The following is a 12,505-nucleotide window of genomic DNA, read 5'->3' as shown; positions in this document are numbered from 1 at the left end:
AATAGTAATGTTGCTTTTAAGGCAACAGCTGAACTTTTGTCTCTTTCTTTTGACAACCATCCAATCAAAGCAATATGGCAGAGCTGAGTTCTCAGGTTGGGCAGACAACTCAGGCTGTCAGTTCCACACAGACACTAAACTCTCCTATTGCCAACAAACTGAACAGGCTGACTGTGCCTCAGGAAGTACGATTACGATAACAATAGTGAATAATGAATAATATCAACAAAATGCAACTTTAAGGTTTTGCAGAAGTAACGAAAGTCAAATGTTAACCAAAACACGCAACTTTAGCGAGAAGAGGTTTCTATTATTTGATGTGAAGCCATGTGATAATGTCTGAAGACCAACAAAAATAAACGCGAATATAAATGCACATAATTAGAACGAACTTGTCAAGTATGTAGCCTTATTTTGTTTTATTTTTCATAGCAAGCAACTGCTGGAGTTCATACAGACTTAGTTAGAAGAGAGATGTAATTAAAAAGCTGTGTATTCACTCTTTGAAAAATCACTATCCTTTAAGGTGTTGAGGTTGAGCACAAAAGTAAACTTCTACCAGTCACTTTAAAAAAAAGTAAAGGCTCTAATGTTTGCGGTATATTGCTTGTAAGTTTTCCAGAGACTATTAAGATGGGAATTGTTGAAAGTTACAATCAATGCAACTCTACATAAAATCTCTCTGTGATTCATACTTTAATGCTAACAAATTGTGAAGAACTTTACCTGTTGCTAAATAAATGGGGTGGTTCCTTGCTGGACTCCATGCCTGGACAGCTGTTCGCTCAATTTCCTTTAACTTCATTTTCTAGGCTCTAGAAGAAATTCCACACAGTGGTTAAAATAGCCAGATAAAGTCAACATGAAAATAATTGCACCAGTGACAAAACATGCCCCTTACCAAGGTATCACAAGAACAAATTTCTCTCAATAGAGAGAAGCTACTTGCTGCTTCTTGAAGCAGTGAATACCGTTTTACTGGAGTGAATTAGGGTATTCTAGAATTAATGAAAATAAAACACATTCCCATCTGTCTGATCCTATATTTTCTTTCATGTATAGCACACTCTTTTTTGTATATCCCAATTACATGAGAGTAGGAAAGTTTCAGAAAAAGGAAGGTGATGTAAATTAAACAACGTGCTCAATTCTTCAGTCCAGGTTGTTTTAAATCAGCCGCAGAAAATAATATGAACAAATGTGTTTGCAAACTACTAGCTGCTCTCTCTCTCTGGACAACCTGATGTCAGCACAAATACAGGCAAAAAAGGGAGCAGAAGAAATCTCAGGGCAGGCTAAACTCCACGCAGAAAAGTTATGTGGCAATAGAAGACAAAGTGCAATGTTATCATGTGCCAATTCAGCTAATGTACTTTGTTCTCGCTCCTCTCAGATGCAAAAGGAAAAAAAAAAATCGTTTGACTTTCTACTTAAGGTTGTAAATGGTAGGAGAAGGTGATAAGAAGTGATCCAGAAGTATCTTCCGCGTTTCAATCTCAGCTCTGACAACAATTCTTTTTATTTACTCTAGATAGATCAATTGACACCTGTAAAACACAAGAACACAACTTCTCCACGTCACCGGACAGAGGTAAGCTAGGCAACAACGTAGCAGGTTAACTGAAAATCAAACATCAACAGCACGCAGCCAGGAGGCTGCAAAACTGAATACAAATACAAAATATTGTTCCACTTGGATCCCATTTTTGCTGAGGAGGAAGCATCCAGCACCTCTCCACCCCAGACTGTGCCCAGGCCTTCTAGGCATGTCAGCAATGTGAGTGATGTGTGGACATACCAGTCACAGGCTAGTGGTGTCATAACTGCTCTCATGAGCAGTTCCTAAACCATCCGAGCTTGGACGCAGTGCAGTCTTTTCACTCTAGCTGATCAGAGCTGCTAACTACACACTCAGATTATATCATGCTGAAGAAAGTAAAACTGTCATCAGGCAGCACAGCAAAACACTCTTGCTTGCCAGCTCGCTGTGATTAACCTCTCCTGGTCACTTGACACTGTTTGTATTAGCCGGGCTGGTGGTTAAACCACAGTCTGCATTTCCTGGCCCTCTCTTCACATGCAGGGCTACAAGTGTCAGTGCTTCCGAGTTTGGCCTTACTCAGGCCAGCATACAGATGCATATTCATAACCAGGTTCACAAAAGCAGCTTGCTCTGGCCAGCTCACTGTCTGGCCAAACTACCCCCAAAAAACCCACCCAGATTTGAAAAGCATTCTGTCATCTTGTGATACAAAGCTATGGCCTCCTGAGACCCACACAAGAGGAAATTTGATCAGCATTACTTATTGGGCTTGGACCTCCTGGCTAGTAACTCCACACCCTTTTTACGGTTTCCTTTCCACCAGCAGTCAGAAGATATGGGCATCCTCTCTCTCCTCCATGCACTATCAGAATATGCTGTTTGATTAGAATTTATGTAATGCTTTTCAGTATTAAATCTGTACCAGTATCTCCCAAAGCTTAAACTGCCCATTAATATTCTCACATTAAGGCCCAGAGGAATCTGAACAGAATGCTTGTACAATAAAACAAATGCAACTATTTACTTGTGTAGCCCAGAAACACAGGTGGAAAGCTCACCTCCTCATCACGGTAACAGATCTCTAAAGCTCCCTTTCGTATATTCTAGCACACCCTTTGCAGGGTAGTCGTTAGAGCTCCATCACATTCTGTCTGCCTAGATGCTCCAGTGCCCACTCATCTGTCTCCCATACTAGTCCAGCAACACTGTTCAGGTCTCCTCTACCAGCAGGGGGGAATGAAAAGGTGAACCTGCTAGCAACAGCCTACTGCGCCAGGCACTGCCTGACTCCACTGACGTGGGGGAGCAGGGCAGCTGGTGTGTTCCTCACCAGTCCCTTTCTCACCTGCTCCTCCTCCAGCTACAATGCATCAGCTGGAGGAGCTGGCTGTATATACAGGCCTCAAGAGAGCAACTTCCCTGCAAACATTATTAGACAATGGCCACGAGACCTCTTCCCTCTAGTAAATTAACTGGTAAGGAAACAATGAAGAGTGCAACCATCACAAACTTAGCCAGGTGAATGGTACAAGCTCCCACTTCTCACCCTCTGTGCTGGACTGACTGCGTGGCTGGCACAATTCGCACTTAACACACAAATACACACCACAAAAATGTGCAGAATAGTACTGACCAATTGTTTGGCTTTTCTCGTCAACAGAGTATTTTGCACAAGAAAGTCAATATTACTGTTCTCTTTCCACAGACTTCAGTCAGGACAGAACATGAAGATAAAGTGTCTTGGCTGTGGTAGCTCACCTAGACATAGGAAAGTAAACAAGGCACCAGTGGCTCAGTTGCAACAGAACAGCTGTAGAAGTGCTGGATCACAGGTACTGCATAGGTACACTGCATTCCTGGTCCGCAAGGCCAAGCAGCAGTAGGGCCAACAGACTCAAGAAGGCCCACAGGAGATGCATAAAAAGGCAAAAGATCACACTATCACACCATCTCTTAAGCATCCCCTATCAGTTTAGCTCCATTGCAGTAGCATCTCCTCCTTAAATCAGTGGGCTCTGAGTTTGGAAGGGAAGGAAAAAGAAAAAACAAACAAACAAAAGAAGCCTGATTTGAGTCTTATTCTTAGAGAAGTGGTGCTTTTATACACTGTGCACGTCAAGACTCACGGTCCTTAAAGCAGGAAAAAGCCCTTCTTTAGCAACCTCTTGTGGCTGCCTGAGAAAAAAACACAAGCAGTAAACGCTTCCACGACAGAACTTTTAGGGAGAGGCTGCCACCTGCTGCCATCTCCCAAAACGGCACCTCAGACTTCTGAAAAAGCTCATGCTTTTCTCAGGACTTCTAATTAATTAATCACGACATTTCCGCCTACTCCTCCTTCTACAGACATCCGATTACAGATCTAACGTATTAACGAACCTCGGCCCCAAGGGGAGTCGCAAGGCAGAAGCAGCGTTTCCCCGCAGCCTCCCCCGCCGTGATTTCCTGCACAGAGTCCTTAAAAGGTAACACTGCAAAGCAAAACCCAGTGGGTCAGAGCGCTCCCCACCACTGGAAAATGGAGAGCACACAGCTGAACAGCAAAGAGTAAAAGTACATGTTCTCAAATCATGATGGACCACACAGACAATGCTGACAGAAGCAAAAATTCCTCACCTACACTAACTCAAAATACTTGTGGCTTTACAGTACATTGTAAAAGACCGTGGGTGTTGTATCAACTAATCGACCCTCAAAGCTATCATGATAATCCTCTCTGACATCACCCTAGCAAAGCCTTCTCTCTTGCACCACCCAAATACTGTCAATCAGAAATCTCCTCCTACTGACCTTCTCAGCCCTCCCACTGGGCACCCAATCATTCCTCTTCAAAAAGTTCTTGCTGATACTGCACGTGATAGTCTGATCCTCCTTAGGTAAAGGTGAAACTTGGGCAGAAGAGAGAGGGCTTGTCCCAGGTCACCCAGGTGACAAGCAGCCACCCTACAAATTCAAAAAGGCCTCTCAGCCATGACACAATGGTTAAGACACCATCCTACAATCTCCACACCCCACAAATTTTTGTCCTGTCCCTTCCCTTTCCTTTGCGCTGAGCAGACGCTCTCTTTTCGCAGCTCCCCAGTACCCCACAGCCGGGCTGTTCTCATGAGTGCTTATTATAAACCCCGATTAATGAGGGCAGAAGGCACAGGCACTAATCTCAACTAATCGTTGGTGGTTGCAAGGCGGGGTTGTTACAGGGTAGGGCTCAGCACATTCCTCCGTGACAGCTCCCATGGCACACAGAGAAACTCCTTGTGCTCTGAGCACTTTCCAAAGCCATTGCCGAGTGCCGCAGCACTATACCGACGGGAGTGCGTACACGCGTCTGCCAGCTTGCTCTGCACAACCGCGTTACACTGTGTGACGGTGAAGAAAAAGGAAGGTCCCAGAAAAAAGCATTAACTCCTGACATCGGGAGTCACCAAACAGGCTCTGGGCTACGCCAGAGGCCTCTCCACGGCTCCGGTCAAACAGCCCGGCCCTGCCAGGCGCTACCGCCTGCCACTGCGGAACCTGTCCCCGGCAAGGGGGAAGCGAGCTCCGGGGCTGCCGGGGCAGGGACGGAGCCTCGGGACCTGCAGACAGAACTGGCACAGCGACACCGGGGCAGGCAGGGCAGCAAAGCCTTGGCAGGTGGGGACGGTGACGAGGGGCCCGGCGGGACGGGGGCGCGGCAGGCGGGGCTGGGCCGGCCCGAGGGCGGCTCCCAGCCCCTGTCCGCGATGGCGGGGCTGAGGGCCGGGGCAGCAGCAGCCGCTGGCACCAGGCGGAGCGGCGGGGAGGGGAAGGCGGGCGCTGCCCTTACCGGCTCGCTGGCTGTCCCAAGCGGCTCCCGCAGCTGAGCCCTCGCGACGGTGGCCGCCGGGAGCCGAAAAGCCCCCGCCCGCGAAGTGCCGCCCGCGGCCCCGCCCCCGCGGCGCCGGAAGGAGCGCGCGCTGCCCGCCCCACCGCGCCTGCGCAGCTGCGGCCACAGCCGCCTTAGCGCGCACTGGGGGGCAGCGCGGGGCGGGATGCGCCGCCGCAGGCACAGGGACGGGAGCCCGTCGCTGTGCGGGGTCGGGCTTCTGCCCCTCAGGTGTGTCCCGAAAGCGTGCGGGGGACTCACAGGCCCTGCTGACAAGGTGCGGGGTGTCTCTGGCTCCACCGCGGCACCACGACCGGGGCCCCGCGCGGGGCTCCCAAGCCAAGAGGCTCTCTGACACCTTTTCTGCTTTTTGAGATACTGGAATTTGCTCCATCCACTGCTCTGAAATGATCCACGCTGTAGGACAAGGGCCACCCCTCAGAATTTTGCCTCAGTACAAATTCAAGCCATCCTGGGAGGGCAGACAGCAGGGAAAGGCACAGGGCTTAGGAATATATTTTCCTAAAAACATCAGAGTTACCAGAAAAACAAAAAACCAACCAACACAAAACAACACACAAAGGCCCAGACCTCCCTCCCTCCCCTGCCTCTCATTTTGAAAAAAAAAATTGCCTATGCTACAAACCCCATTTTTGAGGGTTTCTGAGCTATATTCTCAGCCAAACCCATTATGCCTTCCCCATGAAGAAAAACATCACCAAGTTACTGGTTAGATCCAGACAGGGTGTGAAGCTGCCCAAGGAGGCAGCATATGACACCTGGGCAGGGCAGCCGTGAGGCGTGTACCACAGTCAGCTGGACTGGCCCCAAGCCGCCTCTGCAACTGCTGCGCTGTAATTTTACACACATCGAGATAAGGTTCCTATTCCTGCCCTGATCGTTTTCCTTTTACTTGAAGATTCTTACAACCGTCACAACATTGTATGTAGCACTGTCACACAGCTGCTGTGGAATGCTAGTTCTTACTCAAGGATCCCTAAGGAGCATTTTCTCCTGCTGACCACTTTGTAACACAATTCAGTTTCAAGGTCTCCATAGCTAAAAAAAAAAAATACTCAAAGCCTTCTGGGGTTAAAACATCATTGTCCATAACTTAAATGTAAGCATTTATGTAAGTAGAAGAGGACAGCTTACAAAAGCCAGAAGGAATAGTAATTGCTCAGCACCTCCAAAGAAGTTAGTTTTATTTACACACAAGTATTTGTATGTCCCAGCATTCAATCATGTAATTCCTTTGAACATAAACCCTTATAAAAACCCCTACACAGAGATCAAGCTGTCCTTTAGAATCTGGGCTTAAAAACCTTTATAGAATGAAAAATCATGAATCACTGTCTTCAAATATCTGCTTCTCTTAAAGCACAAACCTATGAGTCATGACAGTATGTTGAGAGCAGGGCACAGCATCCCATTCCTAGGAGCACCCAGAGGAGCCCAAGCCTTTAGCTGTCCATGATCCTGCAGCCAGACAGCGGGATCTAACACACAGCACAGGGGAGCTGAGGAAACTTTCATTGCAAATCAGTGCTCAAGGTACTGTCTCCTCCAGCAACAAGAGGAAAAAATGTTACGAGAAGAGTGGAGCTGGAAAAATCTAGGAGGTTACTAAAATTGCACATGTAACTTTCCCAAGCAAACTGCTGCTGAAGCTATAGGAGGCCCTAGACCCATGGTTTGCAGAAAGACAGGCAAGCTTCATGGGTCAGACAGAACTCCAGCCCTGATTGATTAGCTCAGGCCATACAGGAGCAGCTTGGGCATCTGTGCTCTTGGACAAAAATGCAAGCACAACAGAACAGGTCTGACCAGAGCTCACTAGCCTTTTTCTATCACTGCTGTCTACAGTCTCTGTGCCTTACTAGTGCTCCCTATCAGTTGTGCAAGCTGCACTGAAGAGGTCATCTAGACCAGGAAGAGACCAAGGCCAAATCCCAGTAAAGACAGACAGTTATCCCCACTGTACGAGACTCTGAAGCACTGATACTTCCCAGTCTGATTCTGTCATTTCACATGAAATGATGACACTTGTCCAACTCTAAGCAGCACCTGCAGTAAGCCACTTGGTAACAGGCAGTATCTCCTACATAAACAGGCTTAGCCAAGCAATGTTTGTGCACAGGGTACATAAAGTAGCAGCAGTCCTAGGACTGCACTCAGAACTTTGCCCCACAGGCATTAGCCTGTTTAGAAAAATGGCAAAGGTCATTCAATTTCATTGACATTGCTCAGCCCTCTGAAACCAACATAAGACAACTAGCACAGTAGTTATCACCAATATATTTCACTGCAGTTGAACATTGAAGAACAAGCATTAACATATGCCACAGCGAACACTAGAGAAGATGCCATCCCCAGCAGAAACAGGAGAAACACGGCACTTCCAACAACTTTCAGATTTCATAGTGCGTCACCACTGGTGGCTCTTTATTGGGGTCTCCTCCTCTCTCCAGATACAGGTCATTGAAGGGATATTGCTTCGGTCCCTACAAGGAGAGATAAAGAGTGGCAAATTCACCAAGAGGCTTAAGAGGTCGAGGAAAGTGTCTCATCCCATCCCACCCCCACCCAAATCAAGGCTTACAACTAAAATTTCTATTTCTTAAGCACTTCAGCAGGAACAGTAGAGTACAAGGAAAGTAAATTCAGAGATAGATTTCTTTGTACAAATACAGGTCCTTTAACAGAAACATCAAGGTGGTCTTGCATTTCATCTTGACCAACAGTTTGTCTCACAGCATCAGGATAATATACTGCAGAAGCTGTCTATGTATTCAGATGTATTTTTCAGAAGTACATTCCAAGCAACTCAGATCATGAGATAACTAAAAATACAGGGCAAGAGAAGAGATGAACATCTCCCTCATGCAGATGCCCAGAGGGGAGAATATCTAGACCAAAAAAGGGATACTGCAAGAAGCATAACTTAAAATTAGTTCCCTGTGAACAGGAACTCCTCACTATGGAACAGAACCTGTGAGCTGAGCCCAGCCAGTCAGCAGAACAACTCAGGCTGGATGAGGCAGCAGGACATCCCTTGTCCCAGCTCCTGCCAGAAGCAGGGTTTTGCATTTACACTCATCACTTAGCTTCAGCAAAGTCACTCTTCTGGGCATCAGCAGTGACAATAAGCACAGCTACTTCTCTTCCCTTTGCCCCAGTGTGTCACTCACCACAGGCCTGTAAGATGGATAGAGCTCTCCAAGACCAAACATGATCAGCATGGTGCTCAAAAAGATAAGGAAGTGTCTGCGCATGATGTGCCAGGGAACTGGAGTGGGGGATGTATCAACACGGTTCCGAATATACATGTCAAAGTCCCAGTGCATCTAAAGAACAAAGGAAAATGGCTGCACATTTACCAACAGTGCTCATGCTGCTTTTAAGAAGGAAAAAAATGCTTTACAATATTTACAAAACTGCCAGAAGCTGCTTCACCTCGGAAGTGGCTCAAAGGAGATGAGTGATCTACCTACAGTCACTGCAAGATATCACTTACACAAACTCAGGACTGCAAACTCCCTCCTATGTTTATACCAGGCAATATGCTTAACTGTAGAATAGCAGCAGTTTTTATTTATATACATCATCACTCTACCTTCAATTTGTTCCCCAGCACTGTTGAAGAGGCATGGTATATTGGTACCTGCATTTATGGAAGTTCAGTCACACACTCAAATAGAAGCAGCAGTGTTACTTCAAGCAAAGCAGCAACTACCTGCCACTTGGAAGCTGGTACCTCAAAACAGGTAGAGCATCTGCCACTGTTACTGTATGGCAAGTGCAGGGCTGGTAGCAAGCAGAAGGGCATTTAAGCTTCTGCCTTGGAGTATACATAGGGAAGAGTCCCAAGCGTGTTCTGCCTGTAGTCTGCAATCACATTAATGAGAGCAGGGACTCATTAATTTGTAGCTCAAGTACTGCCTCTAGCTCCCCAGCTGTCCCCTTTGGACACAGCTGTTTGCTGTCAAACCCAGAGAGCCAGCTTGAGCAGAATCCACTTGCCTGAACAGAGGAATCTGCTGACACTTGGGCTGACCCCCCCAGTCACTGCCAACCCCGTGTGCAAGGGCACCAACGCAGGCCTTCCTGTACCAAGCACCACAACAACACAGAATCACCACGGGGTTTTTTCACATGCCTCTACAATCATTACAACATGCACTTCAAACTTTACCATGGTACACATGCTATGATGTTCTTGCATGTTTACACTATGATATATTACATACACATGCTTACATAACCTCTGCTTTCATTGATGAGATCTCAATTCAATTACCAAGTTCAGTAATCACAGTTAGATTGCAGTCATTCATAGAAAGACCATGCACTAACTGAAAAGTTAGTCCTGATGAGGAGTTTGAGGAACTTAAGATTTTGAAAGCTGACATAAGTGCTCTATTCATTCATTTTTCTTAAGGATATCTTGCAAAGTTTCTTCAGAGAAACCTCCTTATTTGTATTCTATCCCAGAACAACCCTTGAGTAATAGAACAGCAATAGCTACTTCCATTGTACTAAGAGGACTTTATTCAAATAATGGCTTCTTTGCTAAGTGATTCTGAACTAAGCTCTCATACTAACTCAGAACAGGCAAAGAAAATGGATGAGATTTTCCTGTTTCCACAGAGAAACTTAAGTCTGTAAAATCTCCCTCCTCATATATGAGGTTAACGTTCCTCAGCAACTTCAAAATATCTACCCTGACGGCCACAGTCCCAGTTTCCCTCCAACTGACTATCCCTGCTTGCACAAGCAACACACACCTGCGCTTGACAATGCAGTTACACAAGAACTAAACAGAAAGCACTAACAAGATATGCATGTTAGTTTTTAGTGACAGTAGCATTGTAATCATAATAAAAATTGCTACTAGCATTCCTACCGGCTGTCCCCAGTTATGCCTCATGTCCGGCTGGTCCCACTGGTACCAAGGGTCTCTCTCATGAAGAGACTTATCAGGGAGCTTGGGATAGTCACCATACCTTTGAGAAACAGACAAAAGCCCAAATACACAAGAAATCTGTATTGATTTAGATACATTTTGTATGTGACACTATAGGATAGTCCAATGAAATCTAAGATTTAAACATTACTTTGTTTTCATAACTACTACATACATAGATTTTTTAAAATGCATACATGCAACTAGCACAATCATCACCCTGATACCAGTCATTGTAACAGAGATCCTGAAAGTGGTCTTTTGAGGCTATGTTAGCTGTACGAAAATGCAAGCTTAACTGAAATACAGAACTCTAGTTGTCTAGCACTTTGCACATCTCAAAGTATTCCCCAACTTTTAAGCATCTGAAGTCTGTATTCCAGAGATGGCATTTGGTTCATCCCTCTTAGCCCTGCGTTACAACAGCATAAAAAGTCTCTCATACAATATTCTATTCACACAGGCCTCCAACTCGTTCCATTAATTCCTGTTTTAAAACACAGACGTGTGCCTTCAAAGCTCTAAGCTCACTGCATAGCATCACCGGGCGTTCGCCAGAGGCTGCCAGCATGCGGGACCTCCCCACAGGGCCGGAGGTGCTGACCTTGGCCGCCTCCCCACTGCAGCGCCACGGGACCCCCAGCTCACCCGAAGCCGTCGTCGGGGTAGGGCTCGTAGTCCTCCACCCGCATGTTGTACTTCTTGGCGGCAGCTGCCCGCTCCTCCGGCGTCCGCGGGTACGGCCCGGGCATCAAGTCCTTGGACATTTCCGAGGCTGGCGGGAGAGCAGCAAGTCCGGGTGGGCGCGGGCCCCGCCGGCAGCCGCAGCCAGGCCGGAGAGGTCGCGCCGCCCTCACAGCCCGTCCCCGGAGTCACCAGCCCGCCTCCCCCAGGACACCCGCCCGTCCCCGGCCGATTCCCCTCCGCTCCGGCCTCCCCGCTCACCCGCCCGCGCCCCCGGGGGCGCCGCCGCGGCCCGCGCCGCCCACAGCCGGGCAGCCGCCCGCTGCCAAAGGACACTGCGGAGCCCGGCAGCCGCCATCGCCTCCAACGCGCAGGCGCGGCCGACGGTGGCCGGTAGGGACCCAGAGCCGGGGCGGGGCGGGGCCACCGCGGGGGCGGGGCGGCCCCAGCCACCGCCTGCGCTCCGAGGTACAAATCCCCCGGCCGGGGCATTAATTAATCGGCTGCTGTTCCTTAATACTGACCTAAGAGCTAATGGACGGAAAGGGCATCAGTGCGGTATTTCGCTCTGGCTGTCGCGGTCTGGAGCGGGGTGATGGGAATTGATGGCAGGTGTTAGGTCCAGACGCAGGGCAGCCAGGTCGATGCTCCATTGGGCCAGTGCCACGGTTGGCAGCGCTATGCAAATTGCCTTCTTTCTATCAGTACCGATATTATTAATGTTAATACCCAAAGGTAATCGTCTTATCTCTGTGGAGCCAGGGAAACGTGAACAGCTGAAATGGCATGTTAATTTAGTGATGCTATTCTTCAAATGTAAGCAATATATTATTGTAGATAAAATCAATATGAACATTAATGGATTTTGCAGTTTACTTCATTATGTAAACTCTGTAGTAGTTGAACTCATTTTCCTTCAGTTATTCACAACAACCATAATGGGTAATGTCTCTATAATAATCTACATTATAAACCTCTGCGGATCAAAAACTATCATGGATCATTTATCATTAAAGTCATTCCTTCTAATAACAACATTAATTGTAAACCTACTAATTGAATGAAGATAGCAGTAAAGCACAAAAATATATGTGATACATAGCATGCTTGAGGCGGGGGCACTGTTGCAGGCTAGAATGGGATTCTTATCTCAAAGAAAGGCTTCGCCGTGTTGTTTTAGGGACAGTGTCTTAATTAGCCAACTCCTTTACAACTAAGCATACAGTAAAGTTAGTGTGTAAATTAGTTATTTAATAAAGTTACTAAGAGCCCAGCCCTCTGCTACAGAGGCTGCTGGTGTTTTTCATGGAGCAGCACCGGGTGCCTGTCCCACCCCTGCAGTACATGGAGCTTTGGGGACAGCAGCGTCATGCTGGAAGTGGGAACCTTGGGCTCTTGGTAGCGGCCTCGGTCTGGGCTCAGAGCTTGCTGTAGGCTTGGATTGTGGTCAGTTGCTCTTTACATC

At 47.3% G+C, this 12,505-nt stretch overlaps 2 protein-coding genes across 8 annotated transcripts in view; both read right to left on the bottom strand.

Moving 5' to 3' along the window:
• SEC31B (SEC31 homolog B, COPII coat complex component) overlaps positions 1–12,505 on the bottom strand; it is a 255,192-nt gene that overhangs the window by 30,201 nt on the left and 212,486 nt on the right. The window contains exons 1-2 of one of the 7 annotated variants that reach the window (XM_071811908.1): positions 5,352–5,471; positions 727–3,301 (exon numbers count right to left, since the gene is read on the bottom strand). The exons of 1 other annotated variant lie outside the window; for it this stretch is intronic. In XM_071811908.1, the coding sequence (XP_071668009.1) occupies positions 727–805 (79 nt within the window). In that variant the 5' untranslated portion in view covers positions 806–3,301; positions 5,352–5,471. Of the gene's footprint in view, positions 1–726; positions 3,917–4,333; positions 5,301–5,351; positions 5,472–12,505 lie in introns of those variants that run through there. 5 more of the 7 variants (XM_065842914.2, XM_065842916.2, XM_071811911.1 and 2 more) reach the window with 5 other exon arrangements.
• On the bottom strand, positions 7,673–11,445 carry NDUFB8 (NADH:ubiquinone oxidoreductase subunit B8). Its single transcript, XM_065843195.2, has 5 exons — positions 11,302–11,445; positions 11,005–11,131; positions 10,297–10,396; positions 8,582–8,737; positions 7,673–7,894 (listed from the first exon to the last, which is right to left on the bottom strand). Exons 1-5 carry the CDS (start codon positions 11,396–11,398, stop codon positions 7,802–7,804), a joined length of 573 nt encoding a protein of 190 aa, XP_065699267.1. The 5' UTR covers positions 11,399–11,445; the 3' UTR covers positions 7,673–7,801.

Source organism: Patagioenas fasciata, chromosome 8 (genome assembly GCF_037038585.1).
Source record: "Patagioenas fasciata isolate bPatFas1 chromosome 8, bPatFas1.hap1, whole genome shotgun sequence".
In the NCBI taxonomy this organism is placed as follows: Eukaryota; Metazoa; Chordata; class Aves; order Columbiformes; family Columbidae; genus Patagioenas; species Patagioenas fasciata.
This window is presented reverse-complemented; position numbering and strand designations above follow the sequence as displayed.

What these genes read in the sequence shown, in the direction of transcription:
- NDUFB8 (XM_065843195.2), bottom strand. Translation starts at nt 11,398, where the DNA reads ATGGCGGCTGCCGGGCTCCGCAGTGTCCTTTGGCAGCGGGCGGCTGCC. An exon ending in GCCCCCGGGGGCGCGGGCGG is followed by an intron (nt 11,132 to 11,301) that starts GTGAGCGGGGAG and finishes CTCTCCCGCCAG; the next exon opens with CCTCGGAAATGTCCAAGGAC. An exon ending in TACCCCGACGACGGCTTCGG is followed by an intron (nt 10,397 to 11,004) that starts GTGAGCTGGGGG and finishes TGTTTCTCAAAG; the next exon opens with GTATGGTGACTATCCCAAGC.